Source organism: Accipiter gentilis, chromosome 19, assembly GCF_929443795.1.
Source record: "Accipiter gentilis chromosome 19, bAccGen1.1, whole genome shotgun sequence".
In the NCBI taxonomy this organism is placed as follows: domain Eukaryota; kingdom Metazoa; phylum Chordata; class Aves; order Accipitriformes; family Accipitridae; genus Astur; species Astur gentilis.
The window spans coordinates 26889313-26903508 of record NC_064898.1 but is presented as its reverse complement, the minus strand read 5'-3'; the positions used below and the strand labels follow the sequence as shown (position 1 = coordinate 26903508).

Genomic DNA, 14196 nt, shown 5'->3' with positions numbered 1-14196 from the left:
AAGGAACTTGTTTTTCCCGCACAGTAGTGCTGCTCCAGATCTAAAACATTCTAATCATTTCATACGGCATCTCCTCAGGACAATAACGCATCAGGATCTGACAAGCCGTAAGCAGTAGCAATAAGGTATACAATGGAAGTCAGAATACATTTCACACATGGCCTCCCCACAACAAACCAAGTGGATTTGTTCATATGAAGGTTACAAAATCCTTCGTGATTTGATTGTAGTCATAGCAAAGAGTCTCTTTGTATTAAATGTGGACATAACGTAATGTGCTTAGCAGTGGGTATTTGCTTTTCTTACAGCTTTGTCAAGAGGGGGATTTGCATCCCAAAGCAGGTCGTGATAGTTTGAAAAAGCAACTCCCTCCATGCTTGAAAGTCTCAGTCTGTGACCCACACTTTGGGATGCCGCCAGTCCAAGGCGGGCATGCTCTGAACGCTCGCTCGAGGAGCTGAAGAACCACCAAACTGGTGATTTCAAGCTAAAGTGCCCCAGTTGGTTATGTCCAAGGAAAGCATTCCCCTTCTATTAGGAGATCTCTACAAAGTGTTATAGCATATTGCAGGTTTAAAGTGTTCTCTGCAATGAAGCCACTGATCTTTAAAGTGAGTTTAAAAACTGAGGGCACCTAGAGAATGACTCCAGTTTGGAATCTGACTCGGCTGGAAGAGATAATTTCAAACTGTCCCGAAATGGAAGGAAAAGAAGGGATAACTACCAGAATCATGTGGAATGAAACTATCTTCAAGCTCCCTTGAATGAAGGCTGTGTGTCCTCAAGTAGTTTATTGTTCATTCAAGGAAAGAAAATAAAGGTTTATGAAAAGAGAAATACTGAAGAGAGAACATAAGCTTCCTTACTTTGACATAGTCTCTGCAGACAGATCTTCAGGATTCCTAACTTTTGTTTCTCCTGAAAGAACAGAAAAAGTAAAGTTCATGTAAGCTGAAAACCTTCAGATCCCTCAGGAGTTAGAGCAGCAACTGTACAAAGCTTTTTGGCACAGTTATTAAGAGCGAGCCTACTGCAGTTAACATGAATAATTAAGAAACCCGGAATTAATAGGAACAGTTAGTACTTTATCGCATTATAGCTTACGGGTAGGAAACGCTCCCCATAACTGTTCCATCTTTGCAATGTATCTTAAAACTAAAGAACAGACCTTATTTCTAATGGTAAAGACCACCTACAGGTTATGAAAATATGAAGGAGGGGGTTGGTGCCAGTATGTAGGAAGGAACAAGTCCACCACTGCCTTGCACAAAGGCACAGCTTCTGGCACACGAGGACAGGTGGCTGCCAAGCTCTAGAAGCCACGTTTCCATCCCTGCTTTTGAATAAAAATTGGGATGCCTTAGGGATGCTTTCTTAGTCATCTTGGGAGGGATTCATTACATCATCTTTAAAAAACGAGAGCATGTAACATGCTTATGTGATTTTACTTACCATGGCCTCGGAGATCTAAAGCCACAATCCTACACTGAATCCTGTTAATGATTGCAGACTGCAAGAAGGGACAAAGATAATATAATTTGCAAAGTGCCACACCTCATCTACAAAAGAATTAGCAACATTAAGGACTCCCTGAAACAACAGCAAAGGCTCGGATGGTGCGACAAAAACCTGCTACTGTCAACAAAGTGGCTGAACCTGGATTGCACAAGGTGTCACAGAAAGCAAGCAAGAATATTCCATATAAACTATCCTTAATTAACCAAAGCTCCATGCTTTCTACCATTGTTCACGCCATCTTTGAGGACATTTATTTCCCTGTGCATAAGACATTATGCATGTTTGATCTGTAGCACCTCTGAAAACTGAAATGCAGCAGCGGGATTACAGACACCACAGGGATGCCCCCCTTCCCCAAGCCCCATGTTACAAAATCAGCCTTAGCTATACAGCAGACATGAAGATGAAGCAGCTGCTTTGCAGCACACATTCAATTTGCTCTCAAAGAACAAAATTTTACAGTAAGGCTGAAATGTACAAAAATTGATTAGTCCAAAGAGGTCAGGGGGAGCAAATGAGGAATCCTTTCAGAGTAAGGTAAGGCTGCAATACAATTACGGCTCTATTTGTCCCTGACAGCTCAATTTACGTAAGTTACTTCAGGCATCACAGTGATTAAGTATCATTCTTTGTTGAAGACTTTTGTGTTAAAGAATCATTGATTATTTAAACAACAGCCCTGCAGGAGTGGGGGAATTTGTTGAGGGATTCTTAATAGAACCACCTACATACTGGGCAGAGAGATCTGAAAGCTACCCAGTCCTCATATTTTGATTGTTCAGCTATTCAACTCCTAAATGACTGTAGCAGTTGCTCTCCTGAAAACCAATGAATCCACAAGTTAATATTTTAGAGCCCCTAAAGACACCCTGAAACCTCAATCTGCAAGGTGCTTATGCACCTAAGCAATAATTTAACTAGTCAGATGAGCAATCTGCTGCTAAAAATCAAACTATTGTCAGTAGGGAGTAAAGAAAGAGGAACATCAACCTGATGTGAGAGAATGGGAAGCTTTCCAGTGCCCTGAATTTTATCCCAATAGGAGTACTTTGGCCATGAGAAGTACAAACACATCATCCAGGAAGTTACCAGGCCAATAAGCAAAAGAAGAAGCATGCCACTCCTGCAGTCTGTTATTTTATTTATAGATGGTTACTCTCAATGCTTCCCAGTTCGGGTTTCTTCTTGGGTTTTTTGGGGGGAGAGGTTGTTTGTTTGTTTTGGTTTTTTTAAGTTCTGGTTCATCCCAAACATTTAACACTTGATTGCTTGGGACAAACTTTCATGTCAAAATGCACAAAGGAAATAGTTCTATAGCAACCACACAACTGCATGTGGCAGTTTCTTTCTCCAAATGCAGCCTCAAGTGCAAGGCGTAAATCTATGTGAATTTTGTATATGATCTAACTTTGATAACTGCTAACAGTAACATAAAAAGCCAGCAACTGTAAGGTACAGCGTTACAACTGCAATCACTTTGCTAAATTCAGCTCTGGAGATTTTTAAATGTAAAAATGGTATTGGTGTTGTTATTGGGAAAAAAGAGCTCTAGAAAGGGTGGAAGTGTCTTGTAAGAAGCCCCTTCCCTAACTCAGAAAAACATGACTTCATACCTCTGCCTCCAATTAAAAGCAGTGACCTTCATTACATCTGTTTAAGGCACTTGTATACCATAAAAAAAACCCCAACTCTAAACTAGCAGAGGAAAAGACATCCATCCATCTTAGCAACTAGTGAGCTACAAGCAAGTAACTACAGGATTTAGTAAGACTTAAGACTTAAAGTTCAACAGTTTCAGAAGACCTGTATCTGCACCAGTCTCTGGGTCAGCTAGTTACAAATGAACTGTTAGGTGTAAAACTACTATTCAATACCAAAATTACAGCCCAGGTGGCAAAGAATTTTTCTAATGTGTCTCATCACATTATAAGATGGTTTATGATTACACCATCAGGATTACTCAACAGTAGTCATGTTGGGAATTCAAGAGCAGCTGGTAGTGACTCTTGTAAAACACTGGTTCTTGTTACTCATTTGAATCTCTGCTTAAAGGCTAAGTGATCTACAGACCACCAAACTGCTAAAAGGTAACAAATATGACACAGCCAAAGGCACAGGGGAGACATAAAGACTTTGTCTGTCCAGTCGCACTTCCATCAAAGTGATCCTATAGCATCCTTCTATTAAGTAGAGAGCACAAAGAGTTCCTGGATTAAAAACGTCCCAAATAAAAAAATCACACACTGCAAGTGATTTTACTTTTCTTGAAATCCTTTACAAGTTTTCTTCCTTAACTCCCCTTATTTTTTAAAGGGAATGGGTGGGAGGGAGGAATTTTGGGTTGGTCAGTCCCCACACTCACTCCTATTGCCATCACCTCAGTTCGTGTTTCAGAGAGTTGCCTGAGCATCAAATGAGATTCCTCGACAAGTCAAACAAGACTGCAACCATGCAAAGATAATATTGTTATGATGAGATAAAGCACCGGCAGTCATGAAAAAGCAGCCTTCTGAAAAAAAATGGGTATGCTATGATGGGAAACATCTTGGCTCTTCATTAAAACAGACAAGCTATTTGGCAGATGTAGTTTTGGTTACTGCTGATAATTAAAACCTAGATGATAAACCTTTGCATGTGCTTTGCCTACTTAATAAATACACTGACAGTGAAATATTTAGAAGACTTGAGTCAGGTACACACCAGGAGATTATAAGACAGTTTTCTGAACTGATTTCCTGTGCTTAACATAGCTGAAAGGTTAGTTGCCTTCCATGCTCAGAGGACTATATTTGCATGCATATATACTTCTATAACGCAGCAGCTTACTTACAGTAAATACAGCCCAGGAAAGAGCAGAATGGCCTCCACCGTGTAACAGCAGTAAGACAGGCCCCTCCAATCCGCTTTTGTAAATTCGAAAAGTGTATGAACAGTTAAGGACATTTCATAAACTTATTTGAAGTTACTTAGCTGAATGTATTTTGGAGTCCGCAATGCCCAATACTGTTTTGTTTCTACCCTTGTGTACCCAAGGCCTCATTTCTCCCTCTGATCAACAGGCATGTGCAAGCTTAACCTGGACAAAACTTAACCCACTTTATTTAAGCTTCAAGAGTTGTTTTCCTGCTGCCCAGGTCTCCTCCTCCCCGCACCCTTTTCCCCTAGTGCAAAACAGTGAATTAAACAACTAAGAGAAAAACCAAACCATGATGAGCATATACTTCGGAGCGTGTAATTTTGATCTGGTGTATTTTCCTACTACTTCAAAAGAAAAACGTCAGACAAACCAGTAAACAAGATTTTTAAGGCAATATAATTACTCTCTGGAACACTCACAGCAAAGATGCTTCACTAGGGTAGCTAAGGTCACCTTACAGTATATATTTAGATAAACAAAAATCAGTTTAACTATCACTAAAACTGATGTCAGTTAGGGAAAGGCACAGAACTGGGAGTTGTGAGATCTGTGTTCAGTGCTGGAAACTGTGACCAACAGATCAGACAAGTCACTTCTTCACCCCCTTCCACTGTTCTCCCTCTGGACTTGGGCGGACTAAAGCACTCTTCTGAATCTAACTGCGATAGCTGCAGTTACTGATGAGGCTGTTCATCGTTTTTCTGCTGAATACTGCAGTGCCTTTTGGATCTGCTGGTTGCAAACAGTTCACGCAGGTGCTCCCTGCACTGTTTCAGTCACAGTGAGCTGTGTCAGCTTAAAAACAGTTTTCATCAGCTGGGGTTTGTTCACAGAAGGAGATCTGATGGAGCAGTAACAGGTAACTGGGGCAGAACAGTGGGCACCAACTCCATTCATTAATTCAGCTGGTTCTACAGTACACATCTGTCCACAACCTTTCATATGGGAGCTCAAGCTTCTGTCAAAGGTCATAGGTAGCACAATAAATCCCAAAAAACGAAGATATGCTTAAATTTGGGATGCTTATGTACACCACCTATTCAAATAGGTCCCTTATACTTTTTATTTTATTACTCATGAAGCCTTGGGGATGTGCACGGCCTTTACATCAAAGGCAAGACAAGGTGTAAATCATGAAGAATTCATAGGATCAGTTGGACAAATGCAGTTAATAAACATAAAAGAATGAGAAGCTGAGCAAAACAACGAGGAGAGAGAATTTTCTCATTTCAAAGCATCACATGCTACCGGCATTAGAGAAGTAATCAGTAAATTGGTATTTGGAGAGAAATAGCTTGAAAGTTTGGGTTTCCTAATGGCCAAGCTAGAATATGCATGCTTAAAAACTATGCAACTATTTAAACTACAAGGTTGTGTTATTTAAACACAGATTAAAATGTTTTCATTTTGTAATTAGGTCAAAAGACCTGGAAATACCTCTCAAACCTGCTTCTGTCAGAGCTGTAGGCAGAGGTAGGACTGATGGGAAGTCTTCTCCCAGTACCTTCACACACTGTACTTGTTGGAGTGCTCCCAGTTAGCAAATGGCCTGGATACAACAGCAGTTTGAGCACGTCAAAGAGGATGACTGCCATCAGCTGAATTAAACAGTACCTGGAAGACTGGCTTTACCTGTTGTACTGCTGATACTGATCCTGAACATACAGCTCACTGATTGCCTGTCAACTACTTGTGTTAATAAAAATCAATAACAGCTTTGATCCTGATACAGTTTAAACTATGGGAACTAATGAGTATTTCCCTGCACAATATGGTATTAAACTGTTGAAAACACTTTTTAAACTTAATGATTACAAAAGAAGCAATACCAGGAATAGACCTTGCTAGTACATCTTAACTGTCAACTTAGAAGGTATTGCTCTAGTTACTGATACTGATCCCTACAAAAGAAAAAAATGGAAGATGAAAAGAAATACATGAAAAAAATTAAGAGAAGCCCATAAACTCAATGGCAAACTTAAACATGATAACGCCCCAGTCACTGAGAATAAGAAAAGTTCAATTGGGGAAAAAAGGATATATCCTTGCCAGTTTCATTTTCTACCACAACGTCCTCCATAGATTCAAAGTACTGGCTCCAAAGCACTGGTGAAAAATCACGCTTTCTTCCAGGGCTGCAAGACACACACAAACACAGAAAAAAAAAAATCAGTAAGAGGGATTTTTAAAATCTTTCATTTAAATTGGCATACAGGCATCATTATGCACACTGAAGAGAACACACTGGTGTTACACAACAGTTTAGGACTGGAAGCAAATGATGCGTCAGTGAAATTCCCATACAACTACAGTATTAGCAATTTTATGGTCAATAAGGAAATCTCCCTTTTTTTCCCCCTAATTGTTGCTCCTATCGAGGATATTACAAAGATGCACAGGAAAACTAGTGGAGACACAGAGAGAAGAGTATTTTCCTCGTAAAGCAACACCAAGGAAGACTGAACAATGGCCATTTAGACTACACAGACCTAAGACAAGGGAAAAGAAAAAAGAACAGGGCACATAGTGATACTGTCCCAATACAATCTTCCAATTTGCAATGACCCATAGATCAGATGCTTCAAAAGTCAAGAGTCAAAAGTCACTAAATACCTTTGTATTTAATGGTCTCGCTCTAGCCTTAAAGCAAGCCTGATGCTGACATGACTGGGAGCACTCCAGTGCCTGGAACACAGGAAGCCATCCTAAATTTATGACTCAGCCCATGAATCATAATTAAAAAAATAATATGTCCCTGTCTGAAATCACCTTGACACCACAGTACTGAAAAGCAGAATGCCAGCTATTTACTGAAGGTTACTACCAATTTACCGTGTACTACCTGTCACGAGATTACAACTTTCCTAGAAATCTCCTCTAGTTTTTGGAAGAAATATAATTCGAACAGAAAGTCAACCTGCCCTGATGGCTAAGCAGCTGGTAGAAAAACTATGGAGAGAATTGAACAGTGTCGTATACAGAAAAAACTTAGAAACACTGTTGGGAGCAGAATAAAAAAATCTACCAGGTTTAAGTTAACAGAAGCAAGTTTTAATTACAGCTCAAGTTTCCTGATATTTATTGCAATGGTTAAAACTTTAACATATCTGTAAACAGATCTAGTATTTAAATACTGTATGTAGGGCAACATCAGGGCTGTGAAGGAAAAGAACAAGACCAAATTAATTTGGTATGTGCTTCCATATCTATCTTGCCTCAGTTAAGTATAAAGACCACGAGAACAGCATCACAATAACGACCAACAAACACTTCTCAAGCTGCCTTCTTCCCTGTTCTTAGAGCTACACAGGCAACTGTCTGTGATTCTGAAAATATCCAATAATAAAAACATTTCATTAGGAAGGATGCTATCAAGTCCAGCAATGCAAGTAAAAGGTACTGGTCCAAAAGGGTAAAGTAAAAAATAAAGTTAAAAAAAAAAAGCACAAGAAAAAAGTAGGACCTTTAGAAACTTGTTTTAAATTAGGGATCATAATGACAAGACTGTGTAACACAGATGCTGGCAGAATATTTCCACGCGAGAATGGGCTTTCAGGCTCCCGTATGCTCCAGGCTTTGCACCTATTCCCAGGTTGCTGTAATTGCTTTAGAAGTCATGATCTACCCATATAGAAACACTGCTTTACCGTCATCCAAAAAAAAATAAAAAAAAAATAATAAAAAAATAAAATCAAACAACCCAGAAAGGTAAAATCTGGCCAACCACATTCCAATCACTGGAGACTTCTGGATGCCCAGTTCTATCCAGCACAAACTAGGGAGCTAGTGCCCAGAAGCAAGATTTCTTTTTCTATCACATCGTTTGCCAAATACTGATGAACGAGCACTGCACAGGCAAGAAAATCATAATGGTGGACACCAGGGGAAGAGAAAGTGCTTTGGAGATGGACCGAAACTATTGTGTTAAAAGAGGACTTGGTGTGATGAAAGATTTTGACATCAGCGCTACACGGCGCTTCGTGTCTACTAACTACTTCTACCTGGAGAGGTTTCCTCCTTTTGTATAAGCTGGCATCTTCCTGCCAGTGCTCTGCATGCCCAGGGAATAATACCCGAACAGAGGCAGTAAAAAAAAAAAAAAACCAACAAAACAACCAACCTGGTTTTCCCAGTAACACATTTCCAAAACATGAATCACAGTCATTATTCCCCATAAGTAGTGAGACTCATCTCCTCTTTATAGTAAGGCTAATTTCTGCTGCAGTTTGTTAACAGGTACATCACAAAGCACTGCAACAAATTACATCTTAAATTAGCTTCTCCTGTAGTACTAATGTCAGGTCGTATCCAGCACCTTAAGGAATGAAATTCCTCTAAATCACTGGGTGAACGGAGAAGACCTGTTTTGCAGACATCATCTAAACCAGGACTCTCAAAGGTGCCCAGTTGGCAAACCAATTTATTTTTTGCTTCCATCAAAAGGTGCAGCTGTGCCCTCTCCTTGTATCCCCATTACTAACAAAAGGCTCCGCAATCAGAATTTTCCTGATGACTCAGTTGATGCAAAATCTGTTTCTCAGGCTGATATTCAGTCAGTAAGGCTAAAAGAGTAGTGCTTAATTTCGGCAGTGACATAATTAGACTAGATTCGAGCCCAGTATACAGGATGAGTAACAGTGCACCATTTTAACAGGCTTTTTGCACTTCAACTCTTCTGGGGGAGGCAATCAGCACAGAATATTAAAATCAAGCATGGGCGTGGGGGGTGAAAGACCTTCACAGAAGAAAAATCTCCTCCGTTGAAGGGAGTTTCTCCTGAATTCTTGGCTTCCTAAAGAAATAGAAAGGAACAGACAAAGCAGCTTTTCAATTTTGTAGAAACAAAACTCCCTGATATTCCCCTGATATTTCTAGAAAATGAAACATAGAACAACCACCCCCTGAACGGTCCAAATTCTCTTCTGTGGGTTTCCAGACTTCAGTATTGCTCTTGTCAAGTTTCAATTAAATAAAATGTCACACACCTACATAAATCCAGAAAATATTAATCTCTTTTACTGCCTCAGCTTAATCTTTCTCTGATTAAAGAAAAAATACCACATTCAAACCTTAGCCTTTCAAAGAATACTGTAGATCAGGAAGAACAAAGTGAAGTAACATCAAGATGATGAGTTGTCATAATATTGGGAAGAACCAAGCACACCTGCATAAGTGTCCAAGTATCCAAGAAGGGAGACAACATTTGCTGTGACACTGATAAAACATCCTGCTAGAAAAAAAAACACCACAAAACCTCCCAGTGCAGATCAAGATGAAAAGAACAACTAATGCTGAATTTCCTAAGCAAGATTTTGGTACGAAATACAGCAAACTCTTATTATTAATCAAAGCTTCAAGCTACCTGTCTTACAATTGGTTTATCTTCTAGGACCACAAGAATCGGCATGATGAAAGACAGCAAAGGTCCATCCAGCTCTGCAATGTGTCACTGAGATGCCAGTACAGCAAATACTCTGGAAAGGGTTAAGTAAGGAACAGCATATGACCTGCCTCCAAATTTTCACTATTAGCAGGATGGGGATCTCCAGAGGCTGCATCCTCAGCACTGTGTTGCATTAAGGGAGGGCAGTTTCCATTAGCTCGTCACATAAAATACGAATTGCTTCCAGCCAGAGCTACTTCTACAACATCTGTGACAACAGTGCCACGATTTAATTAGGCTTTGAGCAAAAAGGATTACTTCTGTTTGCTTTTAAGCCCACACTATAATGTTTGCCTGCTCTTCTCTACAGTATTAATGATTGTATACACCCCTATCATATTTCCCTTGCCTGGGCCATGTATTTTTCAAGCCGAGAATCCTACTTTATTGTCTCCTTGCCTGGAAGCCATCCCAGCCCTGATCATGCTCTCTCTCTATGCCATTTCTGGTTCTTTCTGGAGATGGAGAGAACTATCCACAGCTTGGATGATTTCCCTTCACCGGTCTTTGAATAGGTAGGATGTGCAGCTAGTGACAACAAATTTGATCACCCTTTTAAAATGCAGCATTTCAGCACAGTCAGACTTTTCCACAGCATGTTACAGCTGGTTTTAGGTTTGATTGTCCTGAGTAATTCCAGGTGATTGGCAACTATCGTCATCTGCCTGGCTACACCCCTTCCAACATAACCCATAAATCCGGCAAACAGCAGGAACAACCTGGTAACCTCCCCTGTATCATGAGACCAGAAAGTTTGTAAGTGGACTCTCATACCCATAAGGGAGACAGAACATGGGGAAATCCTGAAGTAAGTTGCTGATTAATTGTATCATGCCAGACAAAGAGTTTTGGTTGTGTGACAAATTAATCCACTTTTGTGAAAGTAGGGTTACAGTATGGACAGCCACTACTGCACAAGGGAAGGGAACACAGTAGCCTGTTGACTAGTGCAAGGACATTAAACCCGTATCGTGTATGAAAGGTATGAAATCACATGAATCATCATGTAGCACAAGTTTGGGGTATTTAGCATCAAAATAAATCATAACAAAAATAAATGAACTTCTCACAGTTGCATACCAATGCTACAAGCCCAAGTTGCAATACCATAAAATAGCTTGAGCTGTCACTGATGACATCGGACTCGGGATCTGTCACAAACACCAAAACCCATGTCATAGTTTCTACCAGTAAACTCACATTTTTAAGCATTCAAGACTGCCAGAGGGAATATTAAGCACAGCACTAACCAAAATTGGCTACCGATAGCCAAGCCACGTAGAAAATGTTCGTTAATAATGCACGGGCAAGAGCAGGTGTAGAGGGACTTGGCATTGTTCTTTTTCTGACAGATGAAGAACATAACTTCACCTTGTTGGTTTTGAGATATGTTCCAAGGCACAAGGCAAGAAATGGTATTAACAGCACGGGGCACATACTCCTGTGATGCACGGTCTCTGGAAAGCCGGTGGTTCATCCGCTGACTGCATACACCAAAGTGAGAGCATGGTGACCCCGGTCGTGGCGTGATTCTCAGACATCTAAGGACAACCTCGACTTGGAGCACAGATTCTACCACTACTGCATAAGGTGCTGGTGCCACCATGTCTGGAATACTGTACCTGCAGCTGGATCAATAACTTAAGGATATAACTGAGGAGGATTCAAAGAAGTGTAGAAATCATCAAGACCGGCTGACCTGTTTAAACACACCAGGACTGACATGGGGCAGGGTGGTGAAGGAGGAGTGAAGGGGTAAGCTAACTTCATCTCAATTGCTCAGACTGACAGGGATTTTTAGCTCGTTTTCTCAAGCAGATGTCTTCAAGAGATCAGATAATCTGGAGAACTTGGTATTAGTCTCAAGCCTCTTAGGCTGACCTGATGCAGCTCTTTCTCCTGGAACTGGCAGACAATCAGAAAAGGTGACCCTCCAGTTACGGAAAGCACTGATACACAGTCACTGTAACGTAGAATAAACCTGCGAGACTAGTGAAGAAGACATCTCCTTCCTTCCCCATTCCTCCAGAGTTAACCACTCCCTGTGAACAGATCTAGCTGAAAACAAAAACGGTTTTCATAGAGTCACAGAACAGTTTGGGTTGGAAGGGACCTTTAAAGATCATCTAGTCCACTCCCCCTGCCACAGGTAGGGGCATCTTCCACTAGACCAGGTTGCTCAAAGCCCCATCCAGCCTGGCCTTGAACACTGCCAGGGATGGGGCATCCACAACTGCTCTGGTCTTTCCCAGATCTTTCAGCCAGATCTGTTCCCTACCTGGCTAACCGCAAGGCCACCCAAACACAGAACAATGGAGAAGATGAAGACAAGTAGCAGAACAGTAGGAGACAAATTGCTCTGTTCAGTAGCAGCAAAAACCCACACAGGGTTAGCCTGATCACATTGCCATAGTCTAAATTTGTGAAGCAACTATTGACTGAAATGGTTAAACTTTGCTCAGTTTCACAAAAGCCATCCATAATTCCTAAGCAAAAGTGAGATTAGATTGGTCAACTTTCCACTTTGCTTGGGGCAAACCGGAATGGGAAATAAAACCAACAAAAAAACCAACAAAGGCACAATCAAAAGACTTGAGTATTTTTGTGTCTCCTTCTAACACCATTTCTGATAGCAGAGGTCCAACGCAAGGATTACTGCTAAAATTTTCATGCAAGAGGCAGGCATATGCTAATACCAAGACAGATCCATGCAGAGTAGCTCCTAGATTGCAAGAGGAACCCACGAAATCAGAGCCAAGCCCTTCCCTGGGAAGTTGCCACTCTACTTCTTGCCATACTCTTTGATTTAGTGGCATTAGCAAATGCTTCAAATTCAGCTTAACAAGAGTTAACACCTCCACAGAAAATGTTAGTAGTTCTGCGTCATATATGAAATGTCTGGGAACAATATATACCGTAACTCCTATGTTTGCTGGGGAATTGGAGCAGAAAGTGAAGAGGAGCGGGGAGTTAAAAACTATTGTCACCTCCAACACAAATATATGCAAATTGCAATTTAAAGCAAAATACTTGCCTCCAAACAATGCCTGGAAAAACATAAGTGACCTCTCATTTAATAGTGAACCCTGAGAAGGGCAGAATAAACATGCAGTTTTCCACAAAACACCTGGTGACCGCAGGAAGCTGGGCAGCGGCTGATTTCAGAGAAAGATTTCTCCTAAGAAAAGAATTAGTATCTTTGATTTGTTACTTTTTCACAGAGCTCCTTTTTTTAGCGATACATCAACACACATTCAAAATTAGAAGCAAGTCCAATAAACAGCAGCTGCGATTTTTGCACCTTCCTATGCTGAAGCAGTATTTTGCTGACCAAATATTTAAACTGACAGAACTAATTACTGCTTTTTAAAGTATCCGGCAGACCAAAACAGAAATGGATCCAACATAATAACTTTTCTAGAATGATCCTTAAACTCGAAGCCAGCCAGCCAGCATATTAAACTGGAATCACAAAACAAATTCTGGGCACCCTCTACAGCTAGTTTTATCCTATTGTGCAGTTTGTCCTCTTCATCATGTACTGAAAATGTGCAAATACTGCAAGCGATCCCAGAGCAACAGGAGCCCACGCGGCTCAACAAATCTCTCACCAATTTTTAAAGGGGTTTTCTTGCAGGTATTTTTCCTAAAAAGAAAAAAAAAAGAAAAAAAAAAAGGTTGTACCAAGCAGGGAGAACCATTTTTAGAAATGCCTTTTTTTGTTGACCGAGAGTCCATATTTAAAACTATTAATGCAATTAAAGAACATCATGTGCATCAATCAAGATACTTAATTCTTGCACCACATTTGAACCTGATCAAATATAATCTATATGAAAGAACTGCCATACTTGACAAGCTATATTTAAAAATTCTAATAATTGACAAGGGCAGTATTTTAAGTTCTGCCTTGAAGATACTGAATACATACAATGTTTCTTTATTAAAAAAGTTGCAGGGAAAAAAATGGATTAGAAAGGGAGAAATTAGTTGAAATTGTCATGATTGAATTACACAGATCTGATCCAATCAAGCCCTTCTAGACAATTAAAAGATCTCAGGAGATCATATGTAATTTTTATTCACATATTGGAAAAGAACAGCAAACTGTCTTTCATTTTCAAATCCCAACCGGATCCTTAACTCTGAATAAGCTAGTTCTGTAAGCAAAGTAGTGAAAAACTCAAGACAAAAATTAAGACAGCAAATGCAGCAGCTGCTACAGCTGTCAGGAGCTGCTGCTGTAAGTGTCAGTCCTCTTGCTTCTCTAGTGATTTTGCAAACTCCATTATTTGATTTCCCCAAAGAACTCTGACCA

General features: G+C 40.3%; 1 protein-coding gene across 1 annotated transcript in view; it reads right to left on the bottom strand.

The window, feature by feature from the left end:
* Positions 1-14196, bottom strand: part of PPME1 (protein phosphatase methylesterase 1) — a 33421-nt gene that overhangs the window by 13220 nt on the left and 6005 nt on the right. The window contains exons 2-5 of the mRNA XM_049823194.1: positions 6477-6570; positions 4349-4441; positions 1453-1510; positions 867-918 (exon numbers count right to left, since the gene is read on the bottom strand). Coding sequence (XP_049679151.1) covers positions 867-918; positions 1453-1510; positions 4349-4441; positions 6477-6570 — 297 coding nt within the window. The remainder of the gene's footprint in view (positions 1-866; positions 919-1452; positions 1511-4348; positions 4442-6476; positions 6571-14196) is intronic.